The following is a 14,043-nucleotide window of genomic DNA, read 5'->3' as shown; positions in this document are numbered from 1 at the left end:
TGAGAACCATCCACTTGTCTACTCTTCACCTCTGATTATCTCTGCATGGATCTGCCTTTCCTTCTGGTTCAAGGGCAATCAGAGCCCGTACCTGGCTCAGTGTGAGTCTTTCATCTCTACTTTCTACCAGTCTCATTCTTCCTCTTCTAGAGTGCGACTCCATCAGTTAACCCTTCTCTTGTACCATCAGTCCCCACTTCCCTGGCTCCATCTGTTACTGTCAAAAAGAAACCTAAGTCTCCTATACCTAAAAAACAAAACAAAAACCTCTCTTCAGTGTTGTTGTGTAGCATGGTTTTTCCTTGCCCTCTTTAAAACTTTATTGTTTCTCACCCTTTGTGACCCGCTCTCACTTTCCTCCCATCTCTTTGGACAGTTTATTTTTCTGTAGTAATTATTCTAATCTTTCTTCCTTTCTTTCTTTCTTTCTTTCTTTCTTTCTTTCTTTCTTTCTTTCTTTCCTTCCTTCCTTCCTTCCTTCCTTCCTTCCTTCCTTCCTTCCTTTTTTTTTTGAGAATAGATATTCCATACAAAACACTACAGTTTCACTCTTGACCCTCTTTTTCTACACTATACTCTCCATAAATAACCTTATATGTGTTTCTCAGAGTTACATTCATTGAAAATGTTACTGCTTTTATCTTTATGTGGATTGTTTCGCAACTTTTTATTTTTAGTCATAACCTTCTTTCGGAGGTGCAGACATATATTTTTAGTAGCCTAGTAAGCATGTTCTTTTGGCTGCCTTCTCAATTTCCATGTATTTATCCCCGATTCTCTTCTGGACCCTATCTCTGTCTGATTATTTTTATTAACGGTACCATAATTCTTTTGACTCAAAATTTAAAACATCCTTGCTTTCCTTCTTCTTTTCTCTAATATCCAATCATCTTTTACATCTTGATGATTTTCTTTTTGCCTTATTGCTAAAGTATCCTGTTTCTGGGCTTTTCTTGGATCCCTTTTTCTATCATAATACTGATTCCCTCTATTAATTCAACTCCTACTTGTTCTTTAAGGCCCACATCATATATCTCTTCCTAAATACAATTCCCTGATCCAAAACTTGAAGTAATCTGTTCAGCTCTGTTCTTGAAGCACTTAATCTTATATGCTATATGCTGTATACCAGGGGTTGACAAACATTTTCTGCGAAGGGCCCAGTAGTTTTGTTTTAGGCCTTGTGGGCCATACGGTCTCTGTTGCAATTACTGAACCCTGCTGTTGTAGTGCAAAAAGAGCCATAGACAATAAGTGAAGTTGCAAATGAATGGGCATGGCTGTCTTCCAATGACATTTTATTTATGGATGCTGAAATTTGAATTTCATGTAATATTTCAAGTGAAATGTTACTCTTTTGATTTTTTTAACTACTTAAAAATATAAAAATCATTCTTAGTCTGTAGGGCTATACAAAACCATTCAGTGGACTGGATTTGACCTGTAGCCATAATTTGCCAACCCCTGCTTTATAGCATTCCTATTGATATATGTGTGTCTTATATTTCTACTAAATTATATATTTTTGAGGGTAATTATTTTTTCGTATCTTTAAAACCACCACAGAAATAACACAATACTTAACATAAAGGTGAACAGTTAAAATGTACTTGTTGATGAATAACTCACAGATGCTTAATTTTCCATAAAAGCCTTCACATAGTATGATTTCAGAAAAGAAATGAATACTCAGTACTAGGAATGATATTGATGCAGAAGGTAGTAATTTCTTAAAGTATCTCAGTTTATAGCTAGATCTTTATTTTTGTTGCTCTCAGTATTCGTGGAATTAAAATGACAATACTCTAACACTGTGAGGAAATTCAACTTTCTCATGATTTAGTGGTGATTAGCGAGGTCAATAATAAGATACATAGCATCTTTTATTCACCAAAATCATCAAATTCTCAGATGGCTACCATTACTTATCTTTCTTGGGGGTATTAAAATTTTAATTAACCTAATATTTCTGTGATCAGATCTACACTTTTAGTGTTTTTGAGACTTATTTGAAATGGAAAGATATTAGACTTATTAGCATGGGGTGGGGGGAACCCTAGTTGGTGGGAAAGCTTTCACTTTTAATTAGTTGGAGCCATATGGTTTGGATATATTTTCTTTGAATATAACTGAGAGATACTAGCTGAATATGGATGGTTGGGATGCTAAGATTCTGTCCCTTTTAAATCATAAATCATAAATAGCAGCAATGCTTTTTTTTATAAAAATGCTCCTAGGGACCACTCTCAATGGATATTGAGATGAAAATGCCATTGGTTAAGTCAAATATGATATTCATTGTATTTGTGTAGTGGCTGGGAGCACTTCTAAACTGTGAGACAAATGCAATTTATAGGTGTTCCCTGATTTTTTCTTTATTTTTTTTTTCCTTTTTTCTGAGCAGTTAATACATTAGTCTATGTTTTGTTAACATCTGTTTCTTTAGCAATGGAATAATTGATATAAGATATTCCATAGAGAGCCCAACTTGATACTAAGCTGTCTAGAGCTACTTGTTTTTTTTTCTTTTTTGCAAAAAGATAATACAAATTAATCTTTAATATGAAGTCACTCCTATAATAGAAAAATGTTTTTTTATGGTATGGTTTTAAAATACATACTTACAAAAACTCCTGTTACTTTTCTATGTAATGCGTATCAGAATATAGAAGGCCTTGCCCTAGTCTCCTCATTTATACAGTTTCCCATCTAATGAAGATCTCGGCATCAAGGTGGTGATTATTAATGAATTTTCAAATCATAGGATCACTCAGCCCATTAATAAAAATGAGACGAGAAATTTCAGAAACAGAGACAACTCCCTCAGCTGGAAGTAGGAGTTAGTTACATACAGTTTGGGAATAGAGAAAAATATTTTGTACTGGAAGAAAAATTGAGCATGAATCGTGAAATTAATTTAAAAATTACTCAAATATACAAATGCAGTAATTATTTATTTTGAACAAATTACTGACTATTGATCTGTTTTTTGTTTTGTTTTTTTTTTTTTTTTGTATGAAGGTCTCCTGATTTTCATGAAGAAATCAAGGTTAAACTCCCTGCTACTTTAACTGACCATCATCATTTGCTTTTTACTTTTTATCATGTTAGTTGTCAGCAAAAACAAAATACTCCTCTTGAAACTCCTGTTGGATATACAGTAAGTATATCTTTGTTTAATATTTAGCTTTTCAGTCTTAAAAGTAGTTTGAATACTTGAGATGTAATTGGTGTTCATTATTGTTGAGTATTCCCTATTTGATTCCCCATATTGGTTAGGAAGAGTCATCGTAATAAGAAAATACTCATTAATGCAATTAATTAACATGTGTAAACACTTAGGTGTTGGTCCTGATTATTATGTGTTTACCAAACAGTACAGTATAAATATATTAATTTTAAGGGTTCTTCAGAACAGAATGGTTTCAGTGTAAAATGATTAAAAGAGACCCTTAGCTATTAAAGCTCTTGGCTTTAATGAAAAGCAATTAAAACTCTTGAGTATTATTTGAAAATCATTATGATTGAATTGCAAACGTAAACCTGAGGTGAAGGGTATCATGATGTGCTATCACAACTTTGTCAGAAAAATCATGCTGCTACCCAAAAGAGAAAAATTAACAATTGACTCATTTTTTTGTCTATGAAATGGATTTTGCTAAATGTAACCAAATAAATTCATGCTTTTTAGTTTTGTTGTCAGCATTCATATTCAACCAAACCTTTCCCTGTATACTTTGACAATGCTACCGCCATGTGTAATGGATTGACTTTGCGGCCTTTTTCTACTCCAGCTTTTTCTTGGATAGTAAGGACCTCTTTTGGCTTAAATATTGCATAGTTAGTTAGTAATAATGTTTTGGGAATGCTCCTTAATAAAAATATTGTCAGGGAAGCTTTTCTTTAGAGGAATCGTGAAACCTATTATTACTTAATTAAATCCCCTTGGTGTTTGGCGGCGTGAGACAAATTTGGCTCATTCCAAATTCTTAAAACAGATTTTCCAAGTACTTACTTTTGTAACAAATGTATTTAACTTAATATTGTTTCCTTTTTAATTAAAAGTGGATACCAATGCTTCAGAATGGACGATTAAAGACTGGGCAGTTTTGCCTACCAGTTTCACTGGAAAAACCACCACAAGCTTATTCTGTACTATCTCCTGAGGTCAGTATCTCTTATGGTGAAACTCTCCAGATGGAGTGAATGAGTTTTTTGCAGAAGTGTTTTTCTCAAACAAGACTTTGCTGTTCTATCTAGAAGTATGTAGATAATGAAGTAATAATATTATTTTGTACTATAGTTAAAATTACTCCATAGAATACTTAGAAGCTTTTAAAATAAGTATATTGATTTTAAAACCAAAATAATATGTGAAATATTAACTTAAAGAAAAGGCAAATTTGGAGAATTTTCATAACATAACATAAGCTTTAAATAAGTAAGAACATTTCACTGAAAGTCTGGAGGAAAAAGAACAAACCAATTAATTTTTTAGAATCTTTTTGTAATTAATCATGTATGTGAAAAAAATTTTAAAAAATCATGTATGTGAAGATAAAGTAGCTACAAACTTGTAATACAAGAACCATTAGCAACTGTGATGATGACATATGTGACTTAAACAAAAACATTGGAAAAATCTCAATCAAGAATCAGTAGCCACTACTCAAAAACCAAAGTGCTTTTTGGGAGAACTGTTACATGATAATTATTAATATGAGTGCCTTGAATGTAACTGTTTGTATAGATTAGTCTGAAATATGTCTTGGGAATGTTCTCCTGGTAGCATTTATTTTCAGAATAGAACTCAAAAAGTATTCATAGGGGTGCCTGGGTGGCTTAGTCAGTTAAGCATCCAACTTCAGCTCAGGTCATGATCTTATAGTTCGTGAGTTTGAGCCCCGCATTGGGCTCTGTGCTGACAGCTCAGAGCCTGGAGCCTGTTTCAGATTCTGTGTCTCCCTCTCTCTCTGCCCCTCCCCAACTCATGCTCTGTCTCTGTCTCTGTCAAAAATAAATAAAAACATTAAAAAAATAAATAAATACAAGTATTCACAAATACATTTGTATTGTTTTTGTTTAAAACACACACACACACACACACACACACACACACACAAAGACAACAGAAGGCTACTGCTCCGATCTCCTTTCTTACTATTCTTTGTCACTGACTCTGCCCCAGACAGAGAGCACAGTGCCTTGGCTGTTCCTTCTATATGAAGAGCACATTTTCATTTCTGGCCCTTTGCACTTCCCTGTGCTGGTGGTGGTGCCCCATCTCCAGGCCAGCTTCTTCATTTCATCCAGACATCCACTCAAATCCCACCTCTTCAGAGAAGGCGTCTCTGATCACTTTGTTTCAAATTGCAGCATCCAGCACTTTTTTATCCCTTTACTTTGATATGTCTTCATAATACTTATCATTGACTTTATACTTCTTATATCTTTATTTGTTGTCTACAGAGTATAAATTCCAGGAAGTTAGGGACTTTGTCTTTCTTGTGCATTGCTGTATCTTCAAGTACTTAGTGCTTGGCTCATGATGGGCAGTCAATAAGTATTTTATTTTTTAATGTTCATTCATTTTTGAGAGAGAGAGAGAGAGAGAGGCAGAGAGGCAGAGAGAGGCAGAGAGGCAGGCAGAGCATGAGCAGGGAGGGGCAGAGACAGAGGGAGACACAGAATCTGAAGCAGCCTCCAGACTCTGAGCTGTCAGCACAGAGCCCATCTCGGGGCTCAAACTCACAGACTGTGAGATCATGACCTGAACCAAAGTCAGTTGCTTAACTGACTGAGCCACTCAAGCTCCCCAGTCAATAAGTATTTTTTAAATGAATGGATAAAGACAGTAGGAAAGAAATGTGACTCCTTCCTTCCTCCTTGTCTTTCATCCCCTGCCAAATCTTTCATTCGATTTTCCAGGAACACATCTCCTCAGTAAAATAAGGTAGTCTTCTGCCAGGGGTAGCATTATATATTTCAAAAGGAAATATTTTAAAAGAAAATTGATTTTATGGAAATTATGCATTTATTCTTAATTGATTTGCAAATACGAGGTCAACTTTCTAAAGGGAGACTGATGATTTTCTTCTAGCTACTATGCTGTGTATGCTCATATATAATATAAAGAATATGGTCATGGTTTGGATTTAACGATAGACGTATAGTTGATTGATATGTGATTAAGTGATCAAAACTTTTGTATTTTTTAATTACAGCATTAAAAGAACAGTATAGGGGCACCTGGGTGGCTCAGTCGGTTAAGTGTCCAACTCTAGATTTCGGCTTAGGTCATGATCTCATGGTTTCATGTGTTTGAGCCCCGTGTGGACTCTGAGCTGACAGCATGGAGCCTGCTTCAGATTCTCCCTCTTTCTCTGCCCCTTCCCTGCTCACAGTGTCTCTGTCTCTCTCAAATAATCTTAAAAACAATTATAAAAACAAAAACAGTATATATTCTTAGCTTTATTATTACATTTAAAGAACAGTATAGGGGAGCCTGGGTGGCTCAGTCGGTTAAGCATCCGACTTCGGCTCAGGTCATGATCTCACGGTCCGTGGGTTCGAGCCCCGCGTCGGGCTCTGTGCTGACAGCTCAGAGCCTGGAGCCCGTTTCAGATTCTGTGTCTCCCTCTCTCTCTGCCCTTCCCCTGTTCATGCTCTGTCTCTCTCTGTCTCAAAAATAAATAAACGTTAAAAAAATTTAAAAAAAAAGAACAGTATATATTGTTAGTTTTAGTGCTGAATTTAAACCAAGTGAGAGATCATTATTCAAACATTCAGCTTTTACAATCTTGCCATTTGAAACTACATGGATGGAACTAGAGGGTATTATGCTAAGCGAAATTAGTCAGAGAAAGACAAATATATGACTTCACTCATATGAGGACTTTAAGACACAGAGGACTTTGAACACAAGGGAAGGGAAGCAAAAATAATATCAAAACAGGGAGGGGACAAAACATAAGAGACTCTTAAACATGGAGAACAGAGGGTTACTGGAGAGGGGGATGGGCTAAATGGGTAAGGGGCATTAAGGAATCTAGTTCTGAAATCATTGCTGGAGTATAGCTAACTAACTTGGATGTAAATTTAAAAATAAAATAAATAAAAATAAAAAATAATTATACATAAAATAAGCGAACATTCAGCTTTTACAGATCATTGCTTCATGCAATTTTGTATCTACTTTCCTGGTTATGGTGGAGCTCTCTTTGATTCAGAAGGTCAGAGACCTTGCCAATATGTATTAACTTCAACTGGTTTTTGGGCCTTAGAATGTGAAGCTTGCCATCTAAGTTTACATAGTAATAAACAAATTTCTGTAACCAGCACACTGTTACTTTATGATACTTGTCTCGATCATTTTCAATCATAAGGGGATCATTTTCTTTTTAAAATTGGGTAAAAAGGAAGGTAAACCTTTGTGTGGCTTTGTTTCATATCATTTGGGTTTTAACCTGTTTTCCCCTTTGAATTTTCATGTTTTTTTCACTCTGAATCTGTAAGCGTTCTTCTCTGGCAGGACCACTGACTGCCTTTTATGTGAACAGTACTCCTAGAGTGATATAGTATACAACTTGCACAAAAATCACGATGCTCTTGACTCCTGCTGTTAGTTGATGAATCCTAAATCTGCATCTCTGCTCATCCATTTTTATTTGTCTAGTAAGTTAAAACGCTTATTGATACCTTTGCCAGGATATCTCAAACATAAAATGTCCAAAATTGTACTCATTTTTGTTGAATACTGTAGGAATCATGTTGAGAGAAAAGCCTAATCAATGAATGTGTTTCAACAGTGTTTGTTAATGGTATTCTGGAGAATTTCCCTCAGTTTGGTGTCATCAGGTTTCTGGATCAGTGTTTATTGAGGTCTAGATAACAAATTCATGCTTATAAAATTCATCGATTGATGCATGGGCATGCATGGCAATCTGTCACCAGATTTTTCTGTCCATGGGACTGTCGTATTCATCCTGGGGCACTCATTATAATCACCTGGACTTTTAAGACTTGGTTGAGGGGAACCTGGGTGGCTTAGTCGGTTGAGCATCCGACTCTTGATTTCAGCTTAAGTCATGATCTCATGGTCTTGAAATCAAGCCCCTCATGGGGTTCCGTGCTGGCCCTGGAGCCTGTTTGAGATTCTCTTTCTCCCTCTCCCTGTGCCCTTCCCTCTCTCCCTCTGTCTCTCTCTCTCAGAAAAAAAAAAAAAAAAAAAAGAAAAAGAAAAAAAGGTTTGTTTGATTATTTCTGCCTGAAATATGTCACAATGAAACAATATACATACCCTTTACAAATCTCATGAATTATATGTCTGAGTATTTAACTTACAAATATATTTGTGTAGGTATGCAAAGATCAACATAAGGGATGTTTTAAAACTCAGCAGTGTTTACACATATATGTGCAGTTAGGCTTTTCAATTTATTGGTTTTTTATTTAGTAAAATAATAAACACTCATGAATCTACTACCTAATCCAGAGCTAGAACAGTGATAATAATTCACATCATTTATGTGCTTGTTCCCTATTCCACATAAGAATAACCTGTAATTATAAAAATACTAGTCTTTAAAAAAACTGTGGTAAAATATACATAAAAAGTTACCACTTTAACCATTTTTTTTAAAAGTACATTCATGTTGTTTTGAAAACTAGCCTCTTTTTCTTTTTTTTTAAGTTTATTTATTTGTTTTGAGAGAGAAAGAGAGCACATGCTGCGGAGGGGCAGAGAGAGGGAGGGACCGAATCCCAAGCAGGCCCCTGCACCGTCATTGCAGAGTCCTGTGCGGGGCTTGAAATTACAAACTGTGAGATCATGACCTGAGCCAAGCTCAAGAGTTGAACACTTAACTGACTGTGCCACTCAGGCACCCCTGAAAACTGGCCTCTTAAAAACAAGTTTTTTTTGAGAGTGAGAGAGCGCAAGTACACAAGTGGAGGAGGGGCAGAAGGAGAGGAAGAGAGAGAATCTCAAACAGGCTCCTTGCCCAGCTTAGAGCTCAGTGCGGGCTTGAACTCCCAAACCGTGAGATCATGACCTGAGCTGAAATCAAGAGTCAGACGCTTAACTGACTGAATCACCCAGGCACCCCTTAAAACTACTTTTTTTTTTATTAAAAAAAATTTTTTTTTCAACGTTTATTTATTTTTTTTGGGACAGAGAGAGACAGAGCATGAACGGGGGAGGGGCAGAGAGAGAGGGAGACACAGAATCGGAAACAGGCTCCAGGCTCTGAGCCATCAGCCCAGAGCCTGACGCGGGGCTCGAACTCACGGACCGCGAGATCGTGACCTGGCTGAAGTCAGACGCTTAACCGACTGCGCCACCCAGGCGCCCCTAAACTACTTTTAAAAAAATGTTTACTTATTTATTTTTAGAGAGAGTGCATGTGAGCATTGGAGGGGCAGAGAGAGAGGTAGAGAGAGAGAGAGAGAGAGAGAGTCAGTCCCAAGCAGGCTCCATACCCAGCGCAGAGCCTAACACAGGGCTCAGTCCCAAGGCCATGAGTGAGATCATGACCTGACCTGAAATCAAGAATCAGACACTTAACTGACTGAGCTGCCCAGGTACCCCTTAAACCTACTTTATAACTGAGGTATATGTGTATTTAGAGAATACATTTTACTTTGCTTATATTTTGAATTTAATGAAAAGTTATTATGCTGTATAGAATCCTCTGGAACTTGCTTTTTTCATTCAGCATGATATTGCCAAGCTTTAGTGTTTCTTTACGATCATATATGATGTTTATATATTTTGCTGGCATTTCACTGTACTTAGAATATAATCTAGATTTGTATTCCATGACCTCCAAATCTCTGAATGATCTGAGCTTTTCTGTCTCTTTAACATCATCTTCTACCATCACTGAGCCCCTTCTTCTGTACTTATACCTTCTTCCAAATATTTTCCTGCTTCTAGGCCTTTGAATTTTCTCTTTCATCTTCCTGAATTTCACATGGCTGGATTCTCTTCATTATCTGAATTTTATATAAAATAGCACTTCCTCAGAGAGGTCTGACTCCATGAATTTCCAGCCCTTTCCTCCACCACACTGTTGATACACTCCATCATTTTTAATACAATTTTGTTTACTTAATACTTACCACTACCTGAAATTATTTATTTCCTTATTTTTCTCTATAAGAAATGGTAGGTAAGCTCCCTGAGAGCAGACATGTTTACAATGGAACTCTAGTACCCAGAAAACTGTGTAGAGACTTCAGTAAATATGTGTTGTTTGAATTCAGTATAAAAAAGTTGCAGGATTGTTGTTATTAGCAAAAACTAAAAAATGGAAATTTTGTTGAGACCAAAGTTTCCCGAAGTGATTAGTCATTTGGCAGTGATGAATATCTGCCGTATTCTTTCCCCCACAGAAACATTGGCCATTTCTTTGAATCTTCCTCATCCCACTCCCCCACAGGGGTAGGACAGGCATTTCACTGGCATGTGGAGAGAGAGGGCTCTGGGCTGTGAAATACAAACCCATTTGCCAGATCCAGCCATAGTCACTCCCATTCCAAAGCCTGAGTGCCATTTTGCAGTGAACCACCACCGACATGCAGTAAAGGATATAACCTAGCAAACTTTTATTTTTTTACTTTTTTAAAAAAAAATTTTTTTTTAATGTTTGTTTATTTTTGAGAGACAGAGAGACAGAGCATGAGCGGGGGAGGGGCAGAGAGAGAGGGAGACACAGAACCCGAAGCAGGCTCCAGGCTCTGAGCTGTCAGCACAGAGCCCGACGCGGGGCTCGAACCCACAAACTGCGAGACCACAACCTGAGCCGAAGCCGGACGCTTAACCGACTGAGCCACCCAGGCGCCCCCGCTAGCAAACTTTTAAAAAAGTATTTTTAATATCTCATTTGCCCGAGTTCCCTGGGTATCTCTAACCTAGGTTAGAGATTGACTAAATCTGTGACATCCTGAGTAACTCATTAGTTTTAACTACATTAGTTGAATGCGCTTGATACATCTGTGTCCTCATTTTTACAAAGAGCACACCAGGTTGTATTAGGCATTGTCGGGACATGACATGTCAGCAGAGATGTATTTAACTATTAACATGGAGGTAGACTTGTATGACTGTGTAATATTTTTAATAAATATGTTTCTTTCTGAAAAGAAGGAAAAAAATTATGGGACTATTGGTATCAGCAAAAATGAAAGTTACATGGATCACCGAAGAGTTTAGTATCTTTTTTGAGAGTGGGGGACAGAAGGAGAGGAAGAGAGAGAATCTTAAGCAGGCCCACAACCAGTGCAGAACCTGACTTAGGACTTGATCCCATGAATGTGAGATCATAATCTGAGCTGAAATCAAGAGTCAGATGTTCAACCGACTGAGACACCCAGGTGCCCCAAGAGTTTAATATTTAATTAAATTTTTGTACATCCATACAATGGCGCAGTAGTTAAGAAGAGTAATATGGATTTGAATATCCCAATAGGATGTTTATAATACAAATATAAAAACATACAGTATAATGACAACCAAACTCACATATCAGATACACATCAGTAATTGTGCGGGAAATAATTTGGAAAATACATATCAAGTTTACCAAGGTTAACTTTCAAAGGGGTAAGGGTTTGTGGAAGTTTTTATTGTTGTTTTAAATTTCATATACTTTTGAAAGGTAGTATATAGTTATTTTCAGGATTTCACTCTGGCCTCACCATTTATTAGTTGTGTAACCTCAGATAAGTTTCTTAATCTTTCTGTTATGGACTGAATTATGTCTCCCTATTCCCCACCTCATCTTCCCACTTCAAACCCCAAATTCATATGTATCCCCCAAATTCATATACAACCCCCAATGTGATAGGTTTTGTAGATGAGACCGATGGGAGGTAATTAGGTTTAGACTAGGTTTCTAGTCTCCAGATTGTGAGAAAATAACTGTTGTTTTAGCCACACCAATGTATGATATTTTGTTACGGCAGACTGAGCCGACTAAATATTCTCTGTGCCTGAATTTTCTCATCTGTAAGTTGAGAATAATTAATGCTTATAATAAAGGGCTATGTTGATGATAGTAGTCTGTAGAACATTTAGAATGGTGCCACATCAAAAGTGTTAAAGCAGTGTTTGCTACTATTATGGGATTCCTATTTGCTGCACTGCTTGTAAGAGTTTTAAGACAACAGTTCTTACTTCACATGCATCAAAACCACCTGGAGAGTTTGTTGTAACACCAACTGTTAAACCTTACCCCACAGAGTTTCTGATGCAGGAGGTCTGGGTTGGCGCTTGATTATTTACATTTCTGACAAGTGCCCAGGTAATATTCATTCTGTTCTTGCTCAGATCAGACTTTAAGAACCACTATTTTTATTTTTTTTTTATTTTATTTATTTTTTTTTTTAATTTTTTTTTTTTCAACGTTTATTTATTTTTGGGACAGAGAGAGACAGAGCATGAACGGGGGAGGGGCAGAGAGAGAGGGAGACACAGAAACGTAAACAGGCTCCAGGCTCTGAGCCATCAGCCCAGAGCCCGACGCAGGGCTCGAACTCACGGACCGCGAGATCGTGACCTGGCTGAAGTCGGACACTTAACCGACTGCGCCACCCAGGCGCCCCAAGAACCACTATTTTTAAAGCAGTATGTGTTCACATTTTATTTGTGTATTCTATGTTTTTAAGCTGAAAGCAAATGTTTTGGGTTGAAAGAGCTAGTACTAATTTTTTGCTTTGAGCAGTTCCAATTTACCTTACCATCTTTCTTTTACAAAAGTTTCAAAACCTGTGTTACTTACCTCAGTAGAGACATTGCATTTCTTACCTACATAATGTTGAATTTTGTAAGAGGACTGATTTTAATTGGTTTTCATTTCTACACATGGTAAAAAAAAAATGCAACCATGGGAAAGAATCTCTAAAACATTTTTTCCCCTAAGACTTTCTAATTTTGGTCATTTATTTCAAAGATATTTGTAATTCCTTGTTACAGCTTCTTATTTTCTAATGATGACTGCTTTAACATCCTTGTCAAATCTGTCCAGCCTGTGTCATCTTAGTGTTTGTTGATTGCCTTTTCTCATTTGAGATTTTTCTGGTTCTTGGTATGATGCGAGATCTTTTATTCTAACCTGGACATCTTGGGTATTACTGTGATCTCAGATCTTATTTAAGCCTTCTGTTTTAGCAGTAGGGGGAGGCGCTATTGCCACATTCATGCCACAGGTAAAAGTCCACATTCCTCACTTTGCAGTGGGTTGAGGATGCTTATTGGATAGAGGTAGGATTTCAGGTTCCCCACTAGACCTGCGCAGATACCTCTCTATGCGAGGAGGAAGGGCACCTTGGTACTGCTCCTTCCTTGCTTGGATTCCACTGACACCCATTTGGAGGTGGTGCTTGTTACCACTGGACTGAGACCGGGCTTTCCATCTCCATCTTTTCTAATACCACCCAATGTGTTAGGGGAATCTGGGCACCTCATTACAGTCAGCCGAAGGTGGACGGACACCTGGGCTCTCTACTCAGCCTGTGGCGGCGGAGGGCGGGGTTGGGGGCAGTGGGGCTGCAACTTGTTTCCATGTGTTTGGCCAGAGCAGGGCAATTATTGGCTTTGATTAGAGAGAGCAGGCTCTTCTTGAAGCTTGTTTTTCTCTGCTTCTTTCGGCATTTCCGGGTTGCCATCTTCTCTAGGGGCTAGTCCAGGATCTGTGAAGCAATAATAAAACCAAGGAAACACTACTTTCTATTTCCTCACATCCTGAGGTCACTAGCCATTTGCATTATCTCTACCTTTCAGTGTTTTGTGTATCATGTTCAGGGTTTTTAGCCGTACTTAGCAGGAGGAATAGAGAGAAGTAATGTACTGACTGTCTTTTTGAAAATACTTTTAATGATCTAATTTAAATTAACTTTCCTAGCAATTTACATCAAAAGAAAAGTTTTCTATTCCTTACAACAGAATTTTGTTGCTGTAAATATTTTACAGCTCCATTAAAACAAAATAGTCGTTTTCGTAAGAAAAAAACCAGAATATTACAAACCATTAAAATATTGTAG

General features: G+C 37.1%; 1 protein-coding gene across 14 annotated transcripts in view; it reads left to right on the top strand.

The window, feature by feature from the left end:
- DOCK7 (dedicator of cytokinesis 7) overlaps window positions 1-14,043 on the top strand; it is a 228,122-nt gene that overhangs the window by 123,747 nt on the left and 90,332 nt on the right. For all 14 annotated transcript variants that reach the window (XM_045477649.1, XM_045477651.1, XM_045477648.1 and 11 more), the window contains exons 17-18: window positions 3,022-3,160; window positions 4,066-4,167. In XM_045477649.1, coding sequence (XP_045333605.1) covers window positions 3,022-3,160; window positions 4,066-4,167 — 241 coding nt within the window. The remainder of the gene's footprint in view (window positions 1-3,021; window positions 3,161-4,065; window positions 4,168-14,043) is intronic.

The sequence above is a fragment of the Leopardus geoffroyi genome, chromosome C1 (assembly GCF_018350155.1).
Source record: "Leopardus geoffroyi isolate Oge1 chromosome C1, O.geoffroyi_Oge1_pat1.0, whole genome shotgun sequence".
Lineage (NCBI taxonomy): Eukaryota > Metazoa > Chordata > Mammalia > Carnivora > Felidae > Leopardus > Leopardus geoffroyi.
This window is presented reverse-complemented; position numbering and strand designations above follow the sequence as displayed.